This window comes from Phragmites australis, chromosome 1, assembly GCF_958298935.1.
Source record: "Phragmites australis chromosome 1, lpPhrAust1.1, whole genome shotgun sequence".
NCBI classification, from domain to species: domain Eukaryota; kingdom Viridiplantae; phylum Streptophyta; class Magnoliopsida; order Poales; family Poaceae; genus Phragmites; species Phragmites australis.
This window is the reverse complement of record NC_084921.1, coordinates 50750110-50767016: the sequence shown is the minus strand read 5'-3', so window position 1 is coordinate 50767016 and position 16907 is coordinate 50750110. Positions and strand designations below refer to the sequence as shown.

Here is a 16907-nt window from a genome sequence, read left to right as displayed (position 1 = left end):
ATCTAAGTAAAGCTAAGAACAATAACCCTACCCAACATACAAGCCACCAAAGTGCTTAAAGTGATTATCCAAGGTAATTAAGCACAAGATTAGAGAGTGATTAGTGCTAATAGATCTAGAGAGTTGTTACCAAAGTGCTTAAAGTAGATTAAGGAGTAATCCTAGAGTGTACCCATTGGTATATCGATACCTTGAAGTCTTAGTGACTTGCCAGCACTGTGAGTCTTGGTGGCTCATGCTTGTTGACCCTCCGACTCGATGTAGAGCGGTGGCAAGAAGTTTGTATGGGGATGTGTGGACCCTTACCTTGATGGCTCAAGCTCTGAAGTGAAGATGACGATAGGTAACTAGAAGAGAGGTTAGTGGTGAGATCTTATCTTAGTAGCTTGGTGGCTCATCCGGCTTAAGGCTTTGCCTCAGTAGCTTAGTGACTCAAGAGCCATGACCGGAATAGTCTTAGCGACCCGGAACATATCCTTGGTGGAGCTGTAACATGAACTAGATGTGTCATTCATATTATCGATATCACAAGATAAAAATCTCTTGTACCGAGTTTACTATCTCTAACTTATTTACATTTTCATATTTACATACTTGCAATTTAACTTGCTAAGTATGTTGCAAATATTTTGAATAGTAGAGTAGCCACATTAGACAAACTGAGAGCACATTTAAATAAAAATAATATAGATTTATCTCTTCTAAAACGTCACCGATCCCTACAACTACTCATTTAGTATGGGAGCGCTCGAACGTTCGGCCAGGCAATCGAACTCTGCTCGTTTGGTTCGAACACCAGGGATGCTTAAAGCATAAAAAGCGCGCATTTTTTTTTATTATGGAAATGAGTTGCAACGTTTGTGCTTACGTTGATGTAGCTATGCAATAACTATATCAACTTGGGCTTGGACATCGACGTGCATGTTCTTTGCACGTTGAGTGCTTATCGGCTTTAAATTGGGTGGATAATCTTAAAGTTATTTTGAGTTCGAAGGCTTGGTTTTTTATCTTGCCTGTTGCATGTAACCAGATTCAGAGTGTGCAAATTCATTGAATCTTATCCCAATGTGTGCACTTTCCATGTCGTCAAACAAATTGTAACGGGGTACTTGATATGACGAGGCTAAAAAGATATTGTTTTGTTTGCATCCCCTTGCTGTTTACTCAACTCCTGTTTCAGCGCAAAGCTAGCGTACCACTTCCGGCGACCATGGAATAGAATGGGACTACGGAAGTAGGCACACGGCATTCGATTCTTCATTTTTTCCATCACGGGCTGCGCCTTTACGTTTCAAAACAAAATGATTTGTTTCTGCAGGTGGATTTCAGTAGCAGGACTAGTAATAGTATCGATGCATTCCTTAACCAAGAAACAGGGAAAGCAACCAACTGAAGTCTAGCTTCACCATGCACGTCACAGAGATACGTTGAACCATCCCATTCTCATGGCCAGACAATCTCGGCCAGGTTCAATGAATCTGTTCCACAAAGGCGCGGATACTTCAGACCATGGCATGATGTTTCATTTCACGCCGACACCAGAAAATGAGAAGAGTTCTTATGTAGACTTTTGCTGCAAGTATCTTGCCGCCTGGGGGTCCAGCATATTCATACCAGTAGGGCATACCAGTGCTGAACCGTAACTCAGTATCGTGCATAGAAGACCGGATCGGATTTGTGAGTAGCAGATTGCAGAATAGCGATGCCCAAATTAATAGCGGACAGCCCAAAACCATGAATCCATTTTTTTAGGATCCAATTGGCTGGGCGCTGCACACTGTAGGCACGACTTCCTCTCTAATAGCTGTGGCACCTGTTGGCTGTTGCCTCTGCATATCTAGAGGTGCGGTATAACCTGTAGAAAGATTCCACGAACCCGAGGTGGATGCGCTGATGATCGCATAGTCGCGTCCACAGAAGCTAAAGGCAAGGTGAGGCGCCTGATGGAATATACCTTTTACTCCGCATGATGACCAATAGCCAGTGAAACTTACACCATGCGCTCTTGCTCAGGAGGCCTGCATTCAAAACAAGCTGAATTAAGGCCTGAAGCTATTTCAAGGAAATGCAAAGCAAATCAGTGGCGCGTCCACTGGCTCTCTTACTGATGAAACACCTAAAATGTGAGGAATATTTATTTAATCTTATTTAGGCGAGATCTATGCATAATGTAAACCCGTCCATTATCTAGAAAACAACCACCAACTCTAAGCAGAGGATAGAGGACCAGATAGAATCTCTTGTTTTAAATTATTACTGTACATTATCTAGTTTGAAAGGATCATAATTAGTAGCAGAGGGAACATGAGAAATGCTATACAGTCTCTCCTTTTACTTTGCAGTATAAATCACAGTGGAATTGATTCTTGGAAGTGGATTGTTTTCTCGAACATGTAGAAGAACTACGAGTCATTGTATTAAGTAGATTAAAAGTGGTTCGCCAAACACAAAACACACGCATCCACTGACCCACCCTTCTCAAAAGAGGGGAGAAAAAACCAAAACAACGACCACACACTCCCTTCTTGGAAATGGAATTGCAAAAGCACAGTGGTAAATGTACATAAATAGCAAGATAAATAAATAAAAATGATAAATGAATATGACCAAATAATGTGAGATAACAGAAGCATACACAGTATAGTAATGATTGAGCACAACGGTGCAACACGCCAGAAAGCATATTTCAGGTCTTCAGGATGCTTGGAAGCTAATATGTACTTCTGTAGTAGAACAAGAGTGTACATAAGTAATTGTAAGTAAACATTGAATGAAAAAATTGCATTATATGCGTTTACACATATTATTAGAAATAAAGTAAAAACCTGTATGTTAATGAAGGACTTCCACTAAGAAACTTAATGACTTGAAAACCTGCCATACATGCCAACTGGTTCATATGGTAGATCCAGAAAAACATGTGACCAAATTTGGCTCTTCAATAGTTGCTGAAGATAAGGCATGTCCAGTCTACCTTAATCCCATTTTACAGCTGGACAGAACAGAACTGAAAAACGGAACCAGAGAGTGGCAAATCTCAGATAGTTTAATTTTAACTAATCACGATGAATTTATGTATAGTCCATCTTTCCGCTCCCTTGTCTCTCTTCAAACTGAATTAGCGAAGTACCGTTGTCAGACTGCATGCACTCCAATCAGTAATCACCATTAATTTCCTAAAAATTAATAACCATGGTTTTTCAGGACAGGTCACCTTATAATAGAAATTTCTTGACTGAATGAGGTTCCATTAGGACAATGATAATGTCTGTCATGCCACCGTAAATGCTCAATTAACGAATGATAATTCTTTGACACACATTACCATTCATTTGCTTAAGTAACACAAAGCTGAGGCTTCAAAGTTTGAGAGTATGGCTTTTACTTTCAGCAGTATATTCCAAAACGCTCAAACAAGAGCAAATTAAATGCTCCTCTACCCCGACAACACTCTATCTCCACCCTAATACTCATCAATAAAGAACACTAGTTGGTTGTGTGTGTGTGTCAATCACCATTCATATGCTTAAAATTTGCACTTCCCTGGTGTCCTAAATGCTACTATGTACAACAGCTGAGAAGCAAAATGGACAAGGATAGACACACACAAACCACAAAAATTAACTAATTAAAAAAAAAAAAACTTGACCAACCTAGGAGGAACTAGGTGGTATTATAAATAAGAAGAAATAAACACCTAAATTCGCGTCAAATAGGACTCGAACCTGAGTGGTCTAGGCGTACATCCACACCCTCAACATCAGGCCTCAAAACTCAAGCATCTGAAACTGATAGGAAGTACTGAGACATGAATGCCCTGAATCGTATTTTGTACTCCCTAGGTGAAATCACAGTTGGAGACAGATTCTTAGGAACAACAAGAGATGTCTTCACCCAAGACTCCAGTTGTTTGTCCCAGGTATATTGTCTCAAATAGTCTATAATTCCAAATACAAGCTCCTTCTTCTGTTTGTCCACTCCAACAAACAAGGAGTAATCCATGACAGTCATACGCTGCAAGCATAAGATACAAATTATAGGCTTCAGAGGTAGCAAAATCAGCATATACTCCAATCAATAGAAAAAAGCGCATATATTGAGGAAAATGATTTGCTGACAATAGGCATACATACACTTAGAAAAGATGTGTCATTCCAAATAGCACGTTCCATGAGGTTTTTGGCTTTTCCTTCAATGTAGATTGGCATGGTACGCATATCTTCAATAAAATTTTGATCCAAAAGCACCTTTTCAGGATTTTTTGAATCAGGAACATATCGTGAGAAAAGAGCACCCTTCAGATCATATCTACGTATTATATCATGTCCAAACAAAAGATTTTCCATAATCATGAAATTAACCCTTGTCTCCTTGCCGTTCCTGATTTCCTTAACCTAAAATAGTTGTCAGAAAGAATTAGATCGTTAGATGCTAGGAGCAGTTCACACTAGCTTTCAGGAAGATTCACTACATACCTGATATATTCCCATAATTTTTGCTAGGCATGTAGGGTTACTTGAGACCTGAGATACACCAAAATGCTTGAAGTACTCAAGACCAAACTTTAAGAATGAGTCAAACTCTGTCTTCTTGATTTGTTTTATGATAAATCTGTCGTCCATTGTTTTCGCAAAGAAAACCTTACTCTTTCCACCTTGTGCATTCCATCTTTTACAACGGCTTATGGATGAAATATATGCGAGTTCTGATGGGCAACATATCTTCCGAAGGTCACGGAATTGCTTTGCATATATAGAAACAACAGTGTATTTGCTCTTCAAAGCTATCTTTTCATTGTTTGCACAAATTTCGGGATGCAGATCTTTTAAGGCTGACAGAAATGAATCATAAAATCCAGAAGTAGACTCCTCAGATGATAATGTCGATGCATTTCTTGATAAGTTATGATTCTTTTCTAAAGTGTAATCTGGAGACAGAATGGATGACAGCAGAGAAGCATCTCTGTCCAAGTTGCTAGATGCCAATTTATCTGTCTTTCTTCTATCTACAAGTTCATCCTTTGCGAATGTAGCTCCAGAATAAAACCCTTGTTGTTCAGATATAGTTAGTGCATAAGCAATAAGGCTGGATATCTCTTCCTCGGCAATTGACAAGATGCTACCGCCAGGACCAACTATAAAATGCCCCAGGCCCATTTGATGTTTAGGGTGTGTCAATGGTGAAGAACTTGGGTTGTATTTGTTGATGAGATGAAACTTATCCAATGAACCACCTTGAAGTTCTTTCTTGTATTCCATTTCCAAGTGGCTAAACCTATTCCAGACCCATTTTCCAGTGTCATCACTTGGTATTACAATATGATACATTTCATTTACTCTGGATGTTGCAGGTTGTTCATCATTGGTAAATGGTACAGAAACTTCACCAGGAGAAGCAGGAGATATCCTTACAACAAGATCTGGGTAGACAGGAGATTCATGTTCTTTGATTATTGATTTATCGGTCAGCTGGGCCTTATCCGAAATTACACCACCACATGAATTATCAAAGCTATTACAGGAATTTATAGTTGCTTCCTCTCTTTCCACTCCAAGTTCCTTCATTGATGGTGTGTCTCGGACAGCAACTTCGGAATTCATCAGCTCATTCTCCACTGTGCTTTTGTGGACAGAATTGTCTGAAGATGCAGCATTAACTTTACTGTACTGAAGAATATGATGCAACCGTACATCCCAAATATAGAACCCAAGAAGAAGCTGCTGGTACAGCCAGTTCAAACCAAGGATCTCATGTGCACAGCTCTCGGGCTTTACGATTTGGCCAAACTCATTCATAGAAACCTTTTATAGGCAGGATATGTTAAACAAAAAAATAATAATTCCTTTTGTGTACGAAAAACAGGAAAAATAGATGGAAATATAATAGAAGCATAACGCTTACCTCGACTTCATTTTTTTCTTGTCTAAGCATCCTAGTCACCTCCAAAAGTAATCCCCCGTATACTGAAATGCTGGTGTTTTCCCCCACGCCGTGACTAGAGCATCTTGATTTCAAGTCTTGAATTGCATTTTCGATTTCAGAGAAGAGGAGCTTCCATTGAAGAAGGACCTTCAAGAATAGAACTATGTTAACATGCAAGTATGTGATTAGCTAAACGAAATCTGCAACAGCAGCAAAAAATTATAGAAGCATACAGTCTTCACTTCAACATCAAGCCAATCCTTTCGGTTTTGGTTATTGAACTCCAAAGTCAATGGAGGCTTACAAGCAGAATATATTTCAACTGACGAGTATCTGAACATAGCAACTTTGGATCCAAATCTGCGGTCATAAAAATAGAGAGAATTTTAGTGAAATCATGCAGAAAACGAACCTCCTTTTTTAGGAAAAGAAATTTGACCACAGGGAGAAACGTCCCAACGTCCCCCTAGCATTGCCAGGTAGGGGGTACCGAACCCTGGCTGGCAAGGAACATGCTAGCCAGAAATCTCAGGGAGGTACCCACTTTGAGAGCGCCCGGGTTTGAGCCCAGGTGGGTGGCCTCCTTGACAAGAGACTATACCAACCGAACTATCACTCGGTTCTCAACCTCCTTTTTTTATGTAGGAGTTTTGCAGATAATTACCCAAAGAAACGTAGGCAGTCTCTATGCAGCAAATGCCCACATGTTGATAGCTTCTTAGCAGCAGAATGTGTTGAGAAACTGAGTTCCAAGAACTTCCCAAACGACAGATTACGTGCAGAGGAAGATATTATAACCCTCTGGGTGGGCTTAGCATGGCATTTCAAGCATCTGGTCCACATCCAAATTCTTCCTTGACCCCCACCAGAAAGTGTTGACTCCAAGGGAAGTCTTTTCACAAGAACGGTGAGAGTACCATTGTGGTGGGTATAAGAGTACATGTGAGCTTCTGGAGGCTCACCACATGAAAAGCAGTTGTGTTTCTGCAAACAATGTACTTAATATTGGAAACACAAGGCAAATGAAGGATATGTTAAATTAATAGATAATTAAGATGTATGACCTCATTAAGTAAAGTATCTTGCAAATATCGTCCAAGAGATGTATCGAAATACCCATAATAAGTTATCCGGGAAAGATGGCTCTGTTCACAAACTGCTTGATTCCTAATATGTTGGCTAGACATCGAAATTAAGATGTTCTGAGTATTTAAAGCAGGCCCGGTCTCTGTACACATTCCATCATTAACAATTTCTTGACAATCTTCTCCACACTCTTCTTTCCTCGTAACCTTTTTGGAAGTAGCAGTGAATGTTGAGCCATCAAAACCATCACAGGTGGTTGACTTGGGACAATCTGATGATGATATGTTCCTAATAGAATTTGTCGAGGGATCTAAAACAGGCAGTGATGAATATGACTGAATGGCTTTGATGTCAACGAGTTCTCCATCGGCAGGATCTCTAGAAGTCTTAATATTGGAATCATGGAGATGCAGAGACATAGTATTTTCAGTATGAACAAAATCTTCCTGATTAGCATACTGCCCATCACAAGTAGAAATGTTATGTTTCATGGTGTCACTGTTTTTTGAACTATCATAATAGGAAGCAGGCAGTTGTCGATCAGTTTCAAAACAGTTCTCTTTCCCTTTGGTAATTCCATCTGTCATAAATAATTTTTGATCAGCAAAGAATGAAGTTTCAAGGATCAAATGATAAGCTGCAAAGACAGTGAATTGAAGGACACGCTTAATCTTCTCAAGTTCTTCACTTGTTGATCCTTTCAGCAGTATCTACAAACAATCTCAAACCAATCAGAACTGGCAGGAAAAATAGGTACGCATGCTGACATAGGATACATCATGAGCAAAATGAAAATCTTTAGCACATCCAATGTGCAACAATTGATATGCTGTGCACAAGTGCTACATATAAAGCTCCGAAGAGTGGTTAAGATAAAAGTATGAGTAAAACCCACCCTCATTTATGAAGTTCAATTCAATAATATTTTAAGAAAAAGGGTAGCTTAATGCTGTTAAACAACAGCATTGTGGGCAACTCAATCGTAACTGTGAGAAATGTTTTTTCCAACTTCTGCTCCAATACATCTTCATGACATAACTTAGCGATAAACAGAAACGTGGTTATACCACAAAATGTGCGTAGTATACAAGGAACTTGTCAAAAAGAACTCAAGATAACCTTTCGTTTCAAAGAAAAAAAAAGGTCTAGCCCATGCAATGTGGAAAAATTCAAACAGTACACCAAATGCAGCCCGAGGGATCAACGAAAAATGTGTCTAAACATGCATGCACACAAGTAAAAAATCGAAGCACTACAGGCAGAGAAAAGATGACACATAAAGAAGAAAGAAAGAGAAAACATACTGTGCATCCCAGAGGTTTCGGAAAACCCTCTAGAAATAAAAATGTTTTGGGTGTCCTCCTTCCATCTTCTCCAGTTATATTATGCTCTTCAACAAACTTTTCAAAATGGAGAGACTCACACTGCTTAATAAGGTTGGGTTTTGTAAGAACATCCTGCAACAATATTATTGGAGAGCCAGTGCAACGAGCAATTCTTTCCAGCCGATGGATATTCATGTCACTAACTACTGTAACTCCTTGTTTCTGAATATACTCATTTACGTTGCGGGAAACCGCTTTCTCCACCAATATAAGATCAGGTTGGCATTTGATTATCACTTCACTAAGAGTTTTCTCCAGTTGTTCGTTTTCCTGATCAATGATGGTGAATAGGACATTTGTAAATCTCCCCTATTATCTGGTATTTTAGCTATGAAATGTAAATATGCTTTGACTGAGGGCATGCATGCACACCTGTTTCATCGAATTTATTGATGACAGCCCTGAGGAAGAATGGCCAAGGGAACCCTGAAGAAGTAACAATTTTGGATGCTTTATGCTGGCACGCATCTGCTTATGCGCAGCACTCTTCTTAAAAACAAGACCGTTGATCACTTCACTATCATAAAACAAAGAAAGTAACGTCGTTGAGACACAGTAAGGCTAAGGAAGAGGTACAAGGACAAATATCAGAATGTTACCTCTGCTGGCAAGATCCTGAAGCTATTCGTTTCACCTTTACATACAAACCAGGATCCATTGCATTTCCCGAATTGGCATCAGGCTTGACGAGGAGTGCAGCATCCCATGACAATGAAGCAACAATATCAAGCCAGCTCTTATCAGTACCTCCATCAGATAAAGAGAAACCTTCAGCAGCCAAAAAACGGCTTACAAGGATCTTGAATTGCCCGTTCATAACTTCTGACATTACTTTCTGCAATTGGTCTTCATGGCTCTCCTTGCTTCTCTCTGCAAAGCTAGCACTGAAACTTGACCTACCCCACTCAGTGCTGTTATTGTCACTCTCGTCATCGTTATTAGAAACAATATAAATATCATCTTCCTTGTTTGCTGGTTCTGGTGGCAACCAAATGAGAGGGTCTGCATCAAAATTGGGGAATACTGGTGGGTACAGGCATTCATTTCCATTATCAAAATCAGCACCTGGTTTCATGTCAGGCTCGGTACTCAATATATTGTTGTAAACTATTGTATTTTCCTTGGTGCTATCAAGTTGATCCGTAACTTGTTCATTCAATGGAATTATTTCATCACCTGACATGGGAAGGCTAGTACCCTCTTCAACATGTATCATATCAGATTGTTTAATATCAATATCTTCCACTGATACACCATATGCAATTTCCGTCGATTGATCATTGCATAGTATATCTCGATGAGGCTCAAAAGATACATTTGAATCCAAAATAATATTAGTTGCATCAAAATTTTCCTTGGTGGCGTCTTCATGTGTCTCCAGACACTGTTGACCAGATGAAATATTTTGGTTTGTCGGAATATGAAAACTATCATCATCATCAACAACAGCGACATGGCTGAGTTGACATTCATCCACTTGTATTGAACTCCCTTTTCCTTGCTCCATAAGTTCATCACTGACTAGGGTATCAGGATTAAGTTGACCAGTATCTTGAGGCTCAATTTCCTCTTCAGATTCAGAGTCCATGAGTGAGTCACCTGAGGAAAATAAAAGCCATACATAAATTAGGTTATGCTAGCAAATAATTGTAAATGATAGAAATGATTATATCACATATACGAGAACAGTATATGAACACTTACCAAGGCTTGAAAAGCAACTAGCAAAGCTAGAGAAAGAACTTTCTCGGCTAAAAATAGGGGTGCCATAAGGAGTGCTGCAAGGGCTTGCATCCATGTTCAGCCAGTCCGTTTCACCATTGATAACTGATGTTTTCTCACCACGGTTACATTTCTGGCAGCAATAATTACTGCAGGTTAGGCCGATATGGACCTCATCCAATGTCGTCTCTTCTGATTCACATGCATGACACATTTTACTCATGATACCGTTTTACTGAATTATTATGCTAACATATGGCCACCTGCACATAAAAATAACACTGGAATCATCCGATCTGCTGAGCTCAAACTTGAGAGATTACTCACCAAATATCAGATATTCATTATGGTCGTACAAGGTTTTACAAAGGACCAGCACAGGGGAACAATAATCATGAGTTACATTATCAAGCATGCCTAGCCAATCACTGGTATAAATTTCCAGCTTAAGTCCTGAACTTATCGATCTACTACCATTGTACAGTTTAAATGAGAACTTGGAAACTTGAGCTAACTCACAAAAATTTGCACACATTCTAATAAATTTCTGAAACTGCTGATAAAATCGTATAAAAAAACGTGCATGTATAACAAACATTTAGCAAAGGACCAAATCTCATCTAGCAAGGCTTTTGAGTTTCACCAGACTAGACTCAGCCTGTAACACCAAAGTGGACCAAACTGAATGCTCTAATAAAGTAAATTAGGGATTGCAACCACAAGCTCACTGAGAAACATCATAATTACGGAGATAATACAAAAGGTCAAAACAAAAGAACATTTGCTAAACAGCACATATTATGCAACTAAGACCAAATGCCGAATAGCCATATTATTCTCAGATACTAAATGTCACTAATCCATTCGAATATCTGATATCAAATCGCATACGTTGAACATTGCCATTAAGAGCCCCAGGAGGCACGAACAAATAACATGTAACCACGGTGAGACGCCTCGCCGTGAGGATTGCGCCATGGCCGAGAGGACCCCAGAGTTACCTCGGAAAAATTTCCAAGCTAACTACACAGAACAGGAGAGGGCGACGTGCTGCACGGCGGAGCAGGCAGCAGCGCCCGGCGACTGCGAGGCTGCAGCAGCAGAAGGCAGAAGGCAGACGACAACGGAGGAGGAGGCTGCAGCTGTGCCACCCGACGGTGGAGGAGTAGTCAGCGGTGCGCGCGAGGACGGTGGCAGCGGAGCGCGCGAACGGCAGGATGTGGCAGAAGAGGACAGAGTCGGCCGGCGATGCGGCGGCGGAGCAAGCAGCGACGCTACGACTACGGCGGAGGCGGCAGCAACCAAAACAGCCCCTTAAGAAAAAAAACAAAAATGCCTCGTGATCGCCGCCGCCGCTTCTCGAGAATTCGACAAGCTCCCCTGATTGCTTCGCGACGCCAAATAGGGAACCGAAAAAACAAGCGATTTGGGGGGGAAGGGCAAGGCATCAAAACTTACGTGCGTGCGCGGAGAAGGCCGATTCCAAATCCACCAGGAGAATCCGCCAACCCAAAACCTCGGAACACGCGCGCGCGCGGTTGCTCCCGATTCCCCAAATGGCGGAGAGCCAGAGCCGAGGACGGAAGGGATGAATCGGGAAGGTACGAAATCCGAAGGCTTGATTTGGTTTGGGGAATAATTTCGAGCGGATTTTGAAACGCGGAGAAGGAAGAAAAGAGAGGTGGGATTGGGTGAGCTGTATATATACGCTCCAGGCCTCCAGCTAATGCTTGCGTGACATGGCAGGCACGGGCCAATGTCTGTCGCGCGTGTCAGCATGGGGTCGCGAAACGGTCTGCTTGGAAAAGTGGGGCGCTGCAGGGTTAACAAATTCGTTCTTACCACTCCACTCCACTCCGATAATATAAAATGATCAGTTAATAAATTTAAATTTAAAAAATCAGAAAAAAAATCCTAAAAACAAACTATAGACAATTCTAAAAAAATTTGTGATTTTTTTAAAAAATAATGTTGTTTGTATTATATTCTATAGGAGGAGGTTTGAAGAAAAAAGAAAAAAATTTAAATGCGTAGCTCATTTATTAACTCATGTTAAGAAAAATTTTAATATGTAAACACATATTTTTTTGTGTAGAGTGTATCTTAAGAGGATCTTTAAAATTAGTTTCACTACAGTAGAGTTTTATTAATTTCTCCATAATTTTTACAAAGTTCATAAATATAAAGTGAATAGGTTAAGAAACAGCACTGTAATTAATTTTTTTCATGTCTACCATTATTTTTTCTACATAAAGCATAGTATACATAAAGCATAGTATAAGTAAACTAACAAAAGTGGCTTCACTAATTTTGGAGTTGTGATGGATTAGTTATGAATTAATATAGTTGTAACACAATTATACAATCCAATATGTTACCATAATTATTTCATGAGTTCATGTATTTTTAAAAGACATAAGATCATGTAAGGAGACTAAAAAAAATGGTTTTATGATTTTTGGATTAGCAAAGAGTAAACTATGCATTTAACTTGTTTTAGTAAATACATTTTCTCACGGAAAATATTCAACTTTTTTATGAGTATAAATACTTTTATCATGTAGATCATGTTAAAAGGAAACCAAAAAAATTTGTTTTACTTAATTTGAAGCTCAGATGAATTAGTTATTAATTTTACAAGGTTGAGCTATTTTTTAGTTTTTTTAATATTACTGAAATTCGAGAAAACCGTTCGATAAATCGCTAAAACCGAACGGTTACCGATAAAACTAAATGGTACCGACAATGCAAAAAATGTGCTCGATAAATCGGCGAAACCGCTCGGTAACTGATGCAAACCGAGCGGTTACCGTTCAGTTGATTCGGTCCGAATTTTCGCCGAATTTCAAATTTAACCGAGTGAATTTGAGTAAATTCTCATCAAATTTTGAACGGTTATCGTGATAACCATGATTTTTTATTACCACTGGTTATCGGTTTTCATGCTCCAAACAGCTTTGTAAACCTTGGCACTGATGTGAAGAAGTTGGATACTTGAATTTCACGTAGCCAAGCGCGGAGATTTGTTTGCTGCGTACACTCTCTGTGTGATGTGGCTTTCTGCAAATGACAGACGCCGAAACTACACACAAAAGCGGTGAAGATACACCATAAACCTTCCATCTATCCACACGCTCAAATCCTTTCAATATGTCGATTTTTTAGTTGTCTGATACAGCCACACGCATAGGTATGATTTTTTTTAGTAGGGCTGAAATTATATTAAATTTAAAAGAAATACATTCCCATATTATATAAAGATCCTAAACAAATAAAAAATACAAAGATAATATAGTCAGGTCCTCTTCTTCATTTCTGATAACCTTTTGTCATTCTTTACCCCTTCATGCAGTAGCTGAGTGAAGTAGAATATAAAAACCTTATACCAATTGTTACGAGGAATCCTAACCCTTGATAGCTGCAATAGCGAACACCTCGAATGCACTATCAAGACACATCTGAGACTCTAAACGGACACTAACAGTGTCCCGATTGAAAGAGATAAAAGATCAAATCTAGCAATACCTTCTACAGATTCAGATCCAATAGCCCACAAACAAAATCCATGGCTAATGGCGATGAGGCCATCAACCCGAAATAGAAACCGCATAAGGTGGTGATAAAGTTCTCCAATCCTACTACAAAGAGATAGAGAAAAGCTAACCTTCCACACATCTTACCGGAGTTGGGGGCCGTCATCGAAGGATAGGTTGAGAAATCCAACCCTACATAATCATCACATCATTGCAACCACCATAAAAAAAACTCTAGTCACATCATACCTTCATTAGAGGGAAAACAAATCATACTAATAAATCTACGAGAAAGAAGAGACATCGCTCCTCCTCACCGCCAACAGGGTTGCCGGAGGTGGAGGAGGAGAGGGGTCAAGAGCAACGGTGACAGGGAAGCTCTAGGCCAAGTCGGGAACTCAATCAACCCTAATTTTTGTGTGTGGTTCATATAGATATGACTATTGTGTATGTATAGTGGTTTGTGTATGTGTGCACCTTATAATTGGAAAAATAGTAGTAGAAATGTACTTACTATATACTTAGAACTCAGAGTAAAACTAGAACCAAAATGATGATGATGTCCTGCTTCATCATAGATGTAGCAATGTACACATACACAATTTGTTGTTTAAGGTGGATAATTAGATTACACGGTGCAAATATGGCCAAAACAAACAAGCTGTAATTAGACACTTACTTTTACCATGGTGCGCATGTACCACCCTGCCAAACAATGTGACCTCATAACATGTCTCGTTCCTAGACCCGATCGTGTGAATGCTCCACCTCACATGTGTTAGATTACAACAACAATGTCGTACAACCGAGGCTAGCTAGCTTCCCCGAGAAAGAAACTTGGTAAAGGTCTTAAGGATTATAATAAACTAGCTTATTTATTTTGAGCTAAAATAAACAGCTAGCTTCTTTATCCAGATTATTATAAGCTGAAGTTCAGATTATAATAATCCCATAAGTTATGAAAAAGAGCTTATTTTAGCTTATTTTAGCCTTTTACTATATTACCATCAAATTTAGAGAAAATTACTCGTCAATGCCACTCCCTCCCCCCACCCTACACCAGAAACCCTCGCCTAGCATTGCAGACTTTTACTAATAATTCAGACTCTAATAATCTAGTTTGCTAAACAGTTCATAGCTTATTTCCCTCCAGCTTATCATAATTCAATTTATTATAATTCATCATCTATAAACCGTTTATTATAATCCTGAGCTGAAACAAACAGGATCAAAGCAGTGGATTCGTTTGGGGTGCTAAGAATTTCATAGGATTTATTACGCAAAATTGCTTTCAGTTTGATCGTTACGCCAGGAAACCCTCATGTTCCCAACGGAGGCATTTGATTGCACATTCCTAACAACAATCCTTCTATGGTAATGGTAGAACTTAGACGAATAATAGTAGCGAGCAATTAGCCAGGCAACGAGTTTCCTTGGGCCGGAAGGGAACTACCGGCAAACGGACAGCTCAATGCCTAGCCTCTACGGCGAGAGATCCCAAAACTAGCCGCCGCCCGCCGGCCCCTACCTAAAACTTCGCATCGATTACCACTTCGGATTTGCTAACCGATCGCGCCGGGCTGCCGCAGGCCGGCACGCCATATGCAGGCATCGAATGCACGGGGCTGCTCCACCTCTCCACACTGCATGCTGATGCGCGCACGCTGTCTCGACGCGCCGGACCGCGAAATGCACGGCGGATGCCGCGTGCCAGCGTGCGCGCGGCGGCCGTCCAGCACGGTTCCAGGACGGAAAAAAGCAATACAAAAGCAGAGGGAAAACATTCTTCCTGGACCAACGACACCGGACTGAACGAGTGCGCCATTTGTTAATGCCTTTCGGCCAAACAATGGAACAAACTGCAGGTGCCTCGCCATGTGACGTGAGATTATCTTATGGAGTTGCTGGACTCCTAATTTTCTAGTCCTAGATAGCGTGTGTAGTACACGACGAGCCGGTTGACGACATCGCCTGGCTCTGCGCGCCTATTATAGTAGCAGTGTCCTAGATCTACCTGAAAATTTTCAGGCACCGACACGGCTGACGGCTGGCTGGCGCCACCTCGTGCCATCGTACGTGTGCGAGCGAGGCTGTCCGGTGACTTCACTTGCCGCCGCGGGTAGCAGGCTGGCAGTTACCGACTAACCGACCTGCCGTAGCTTCCGTCGCTGGATTATCTGTTCTGTTGCAGTACCTCCATCTCCTGTGAGACCCTGCTGCTGCAGCTGCCGGTCCAAAGTGGCAGCTTGGAGAGATTAGTTATTCGGCATACACCCATGGACTCATTAGCCATTTTATCGCTCGTGTGCTATGCATCATGGATATATGAGTTATCTCATTTGTTCATCTTTCTAATTTAGTATTATTATATCTATTAATTCTTTTACATAATTTATAATTTTTTAACATATCTTTTTAACATAAATTTTAATGTAAATAAACGTTAGTGATAACCTATGCATTCGCAAGGACAAATGAAATTTTCTCCTAACCAAAGTGGAAGTCCAGGGTCACATGGTATGTACCACAGGTGTGTCAGAAACGAGCTTGTTCAATTTTACGGTTTCTTTGTAATTAAAAAGGCTAATTTGGACGAAGGAAGCAACCAATCATGTTACTGGCCGTCGAATGGGAGTATGTGTTGCTTTCCTGAAGACGTTCCTGTGCATCATGAATTGGCATCCTCACTTCCAGTCGTTGTCACCGGATGACAATTGGCACCACCACTTTATTCTAAGCAAACTCTTGAAAATCCTCTGGTTAAATTAAGCTAATATAAAAATGGATGTCAAAAGGGAGAATCGGTGCACATGAGTGTGATGGCAAGGTATCATTAGTGGTTGTAAGCTAGTCAGGGTTTAATTTTTGGCAGCCATAATATAGCGTCCAAACAACGCCGGAGTCTCCCCAAACTTTTTTTTAAAGGGCGAATCGGTCCAGAGATTTCGGAGGAGCCTTCAGTTTCTTAACAAAACGGATAAAATATGTTTATCTCGAATTTTAATAGATCGTACGGGAGAACCAGAGAAGGGAGGAGACCGTGGAGGGAGATTTCTGTGAGAAGGATATTTCGTATGGGGGTTTTGTACAAGAGTACGCAGTGCGTGTTTGCCACATCTCGGTGAAATTTGTGAGGCGTCTGCTAAATAGTTATTTGTTATTATCAATTCATATAGTAATTACGTGGGAGTAATTTATTAAAACGAACTAGATGTTGGAAGTTAAAAAATTATCTTACTCTAATTCACTTTCACCACAG

At 40.2% G+C, this 16907-nt stretch overlaps 1 protein-coding gene across 8 annotated transcripts; it reads right to left on the bottom strand.

The window, feature by feature from the left end:
- Nucleotides 1-1035: 1035 nt before the first annotated feature.
- Nucleotides 1036-11807, bottom strand: LOC133925458 (1-phosphatidylinositol-3-phosphate 5-kinase FAB1A-like). 8 transcript variants are annotated; one of them, XM_062371407.1, is made up of 16 exons: nt 11574-11807; nt 10098-10378; nt 8993-9992; nt 8766-8910; nt 8313-8663; nt 6987-7718; nt 6587-6906; nt 6156-6282; nt 5902-6069; nt 4476-5801; nt 4134-4394; nt 3726-4014; nt 2826-3176; nt 2636-2723; nt 1955-2018; nt 1036-1855 (listed from the first exon to the last, which is right to left on the bottom strand). In XM_062371407.1, exons 2-12 carry the CDS (start codon nt 10336-10338, stop codon nt 3775-3777), a joined length of 4911 nt encoding a protein of 1636 aa, XP_062227391.1. In that variant the 5' UTR covers nt 10339-10378; nt 11574-11807; the 3' UTR covers nt 1036-1855; nt 1955-2018; nt 2636-2723; nt 2826-3176; nt 3726-3774. The 8 variants fall into 8 exon arrangements, with proteins under 8 accessions (XP_062227391.1, XP_062227375.1, XP_062227372.1 ...); XM_062371391.1 differs by having other exon boundaries at nt 1036-2018; nt 2826-3113; nt 3215-4014; XM_062371388.1 differs by having other exon boundaries at nt 1036-2018; nt 3698-4014.
- Nucleotides 11808-16907: the final 5100 nt, after the last annotated feature.

Coding starts and splice junctions, on each gene's coding strand:
- LOC133925458 (XM_062371391.1), bottom strand. CDS start 10,338: ATGAGTAAAATGTGTCATGCATGTGAATCAGAAGAGACGACATTGGAT. Junction 9,993..10,097: donor TAGTTGCTTTTCAAGCCTTG/GTAAGTGTTCAT, acceptor TATTTTCCTCAG/GTGACTCACTCATGGACTCT. Junction 6,283..6,586: donor GACTGCCTACGTTTCTTTGG/GTAATTATCTGC, acceptor TTATGACCGCAG/ATTTGGATCCAAAGTTGCTA.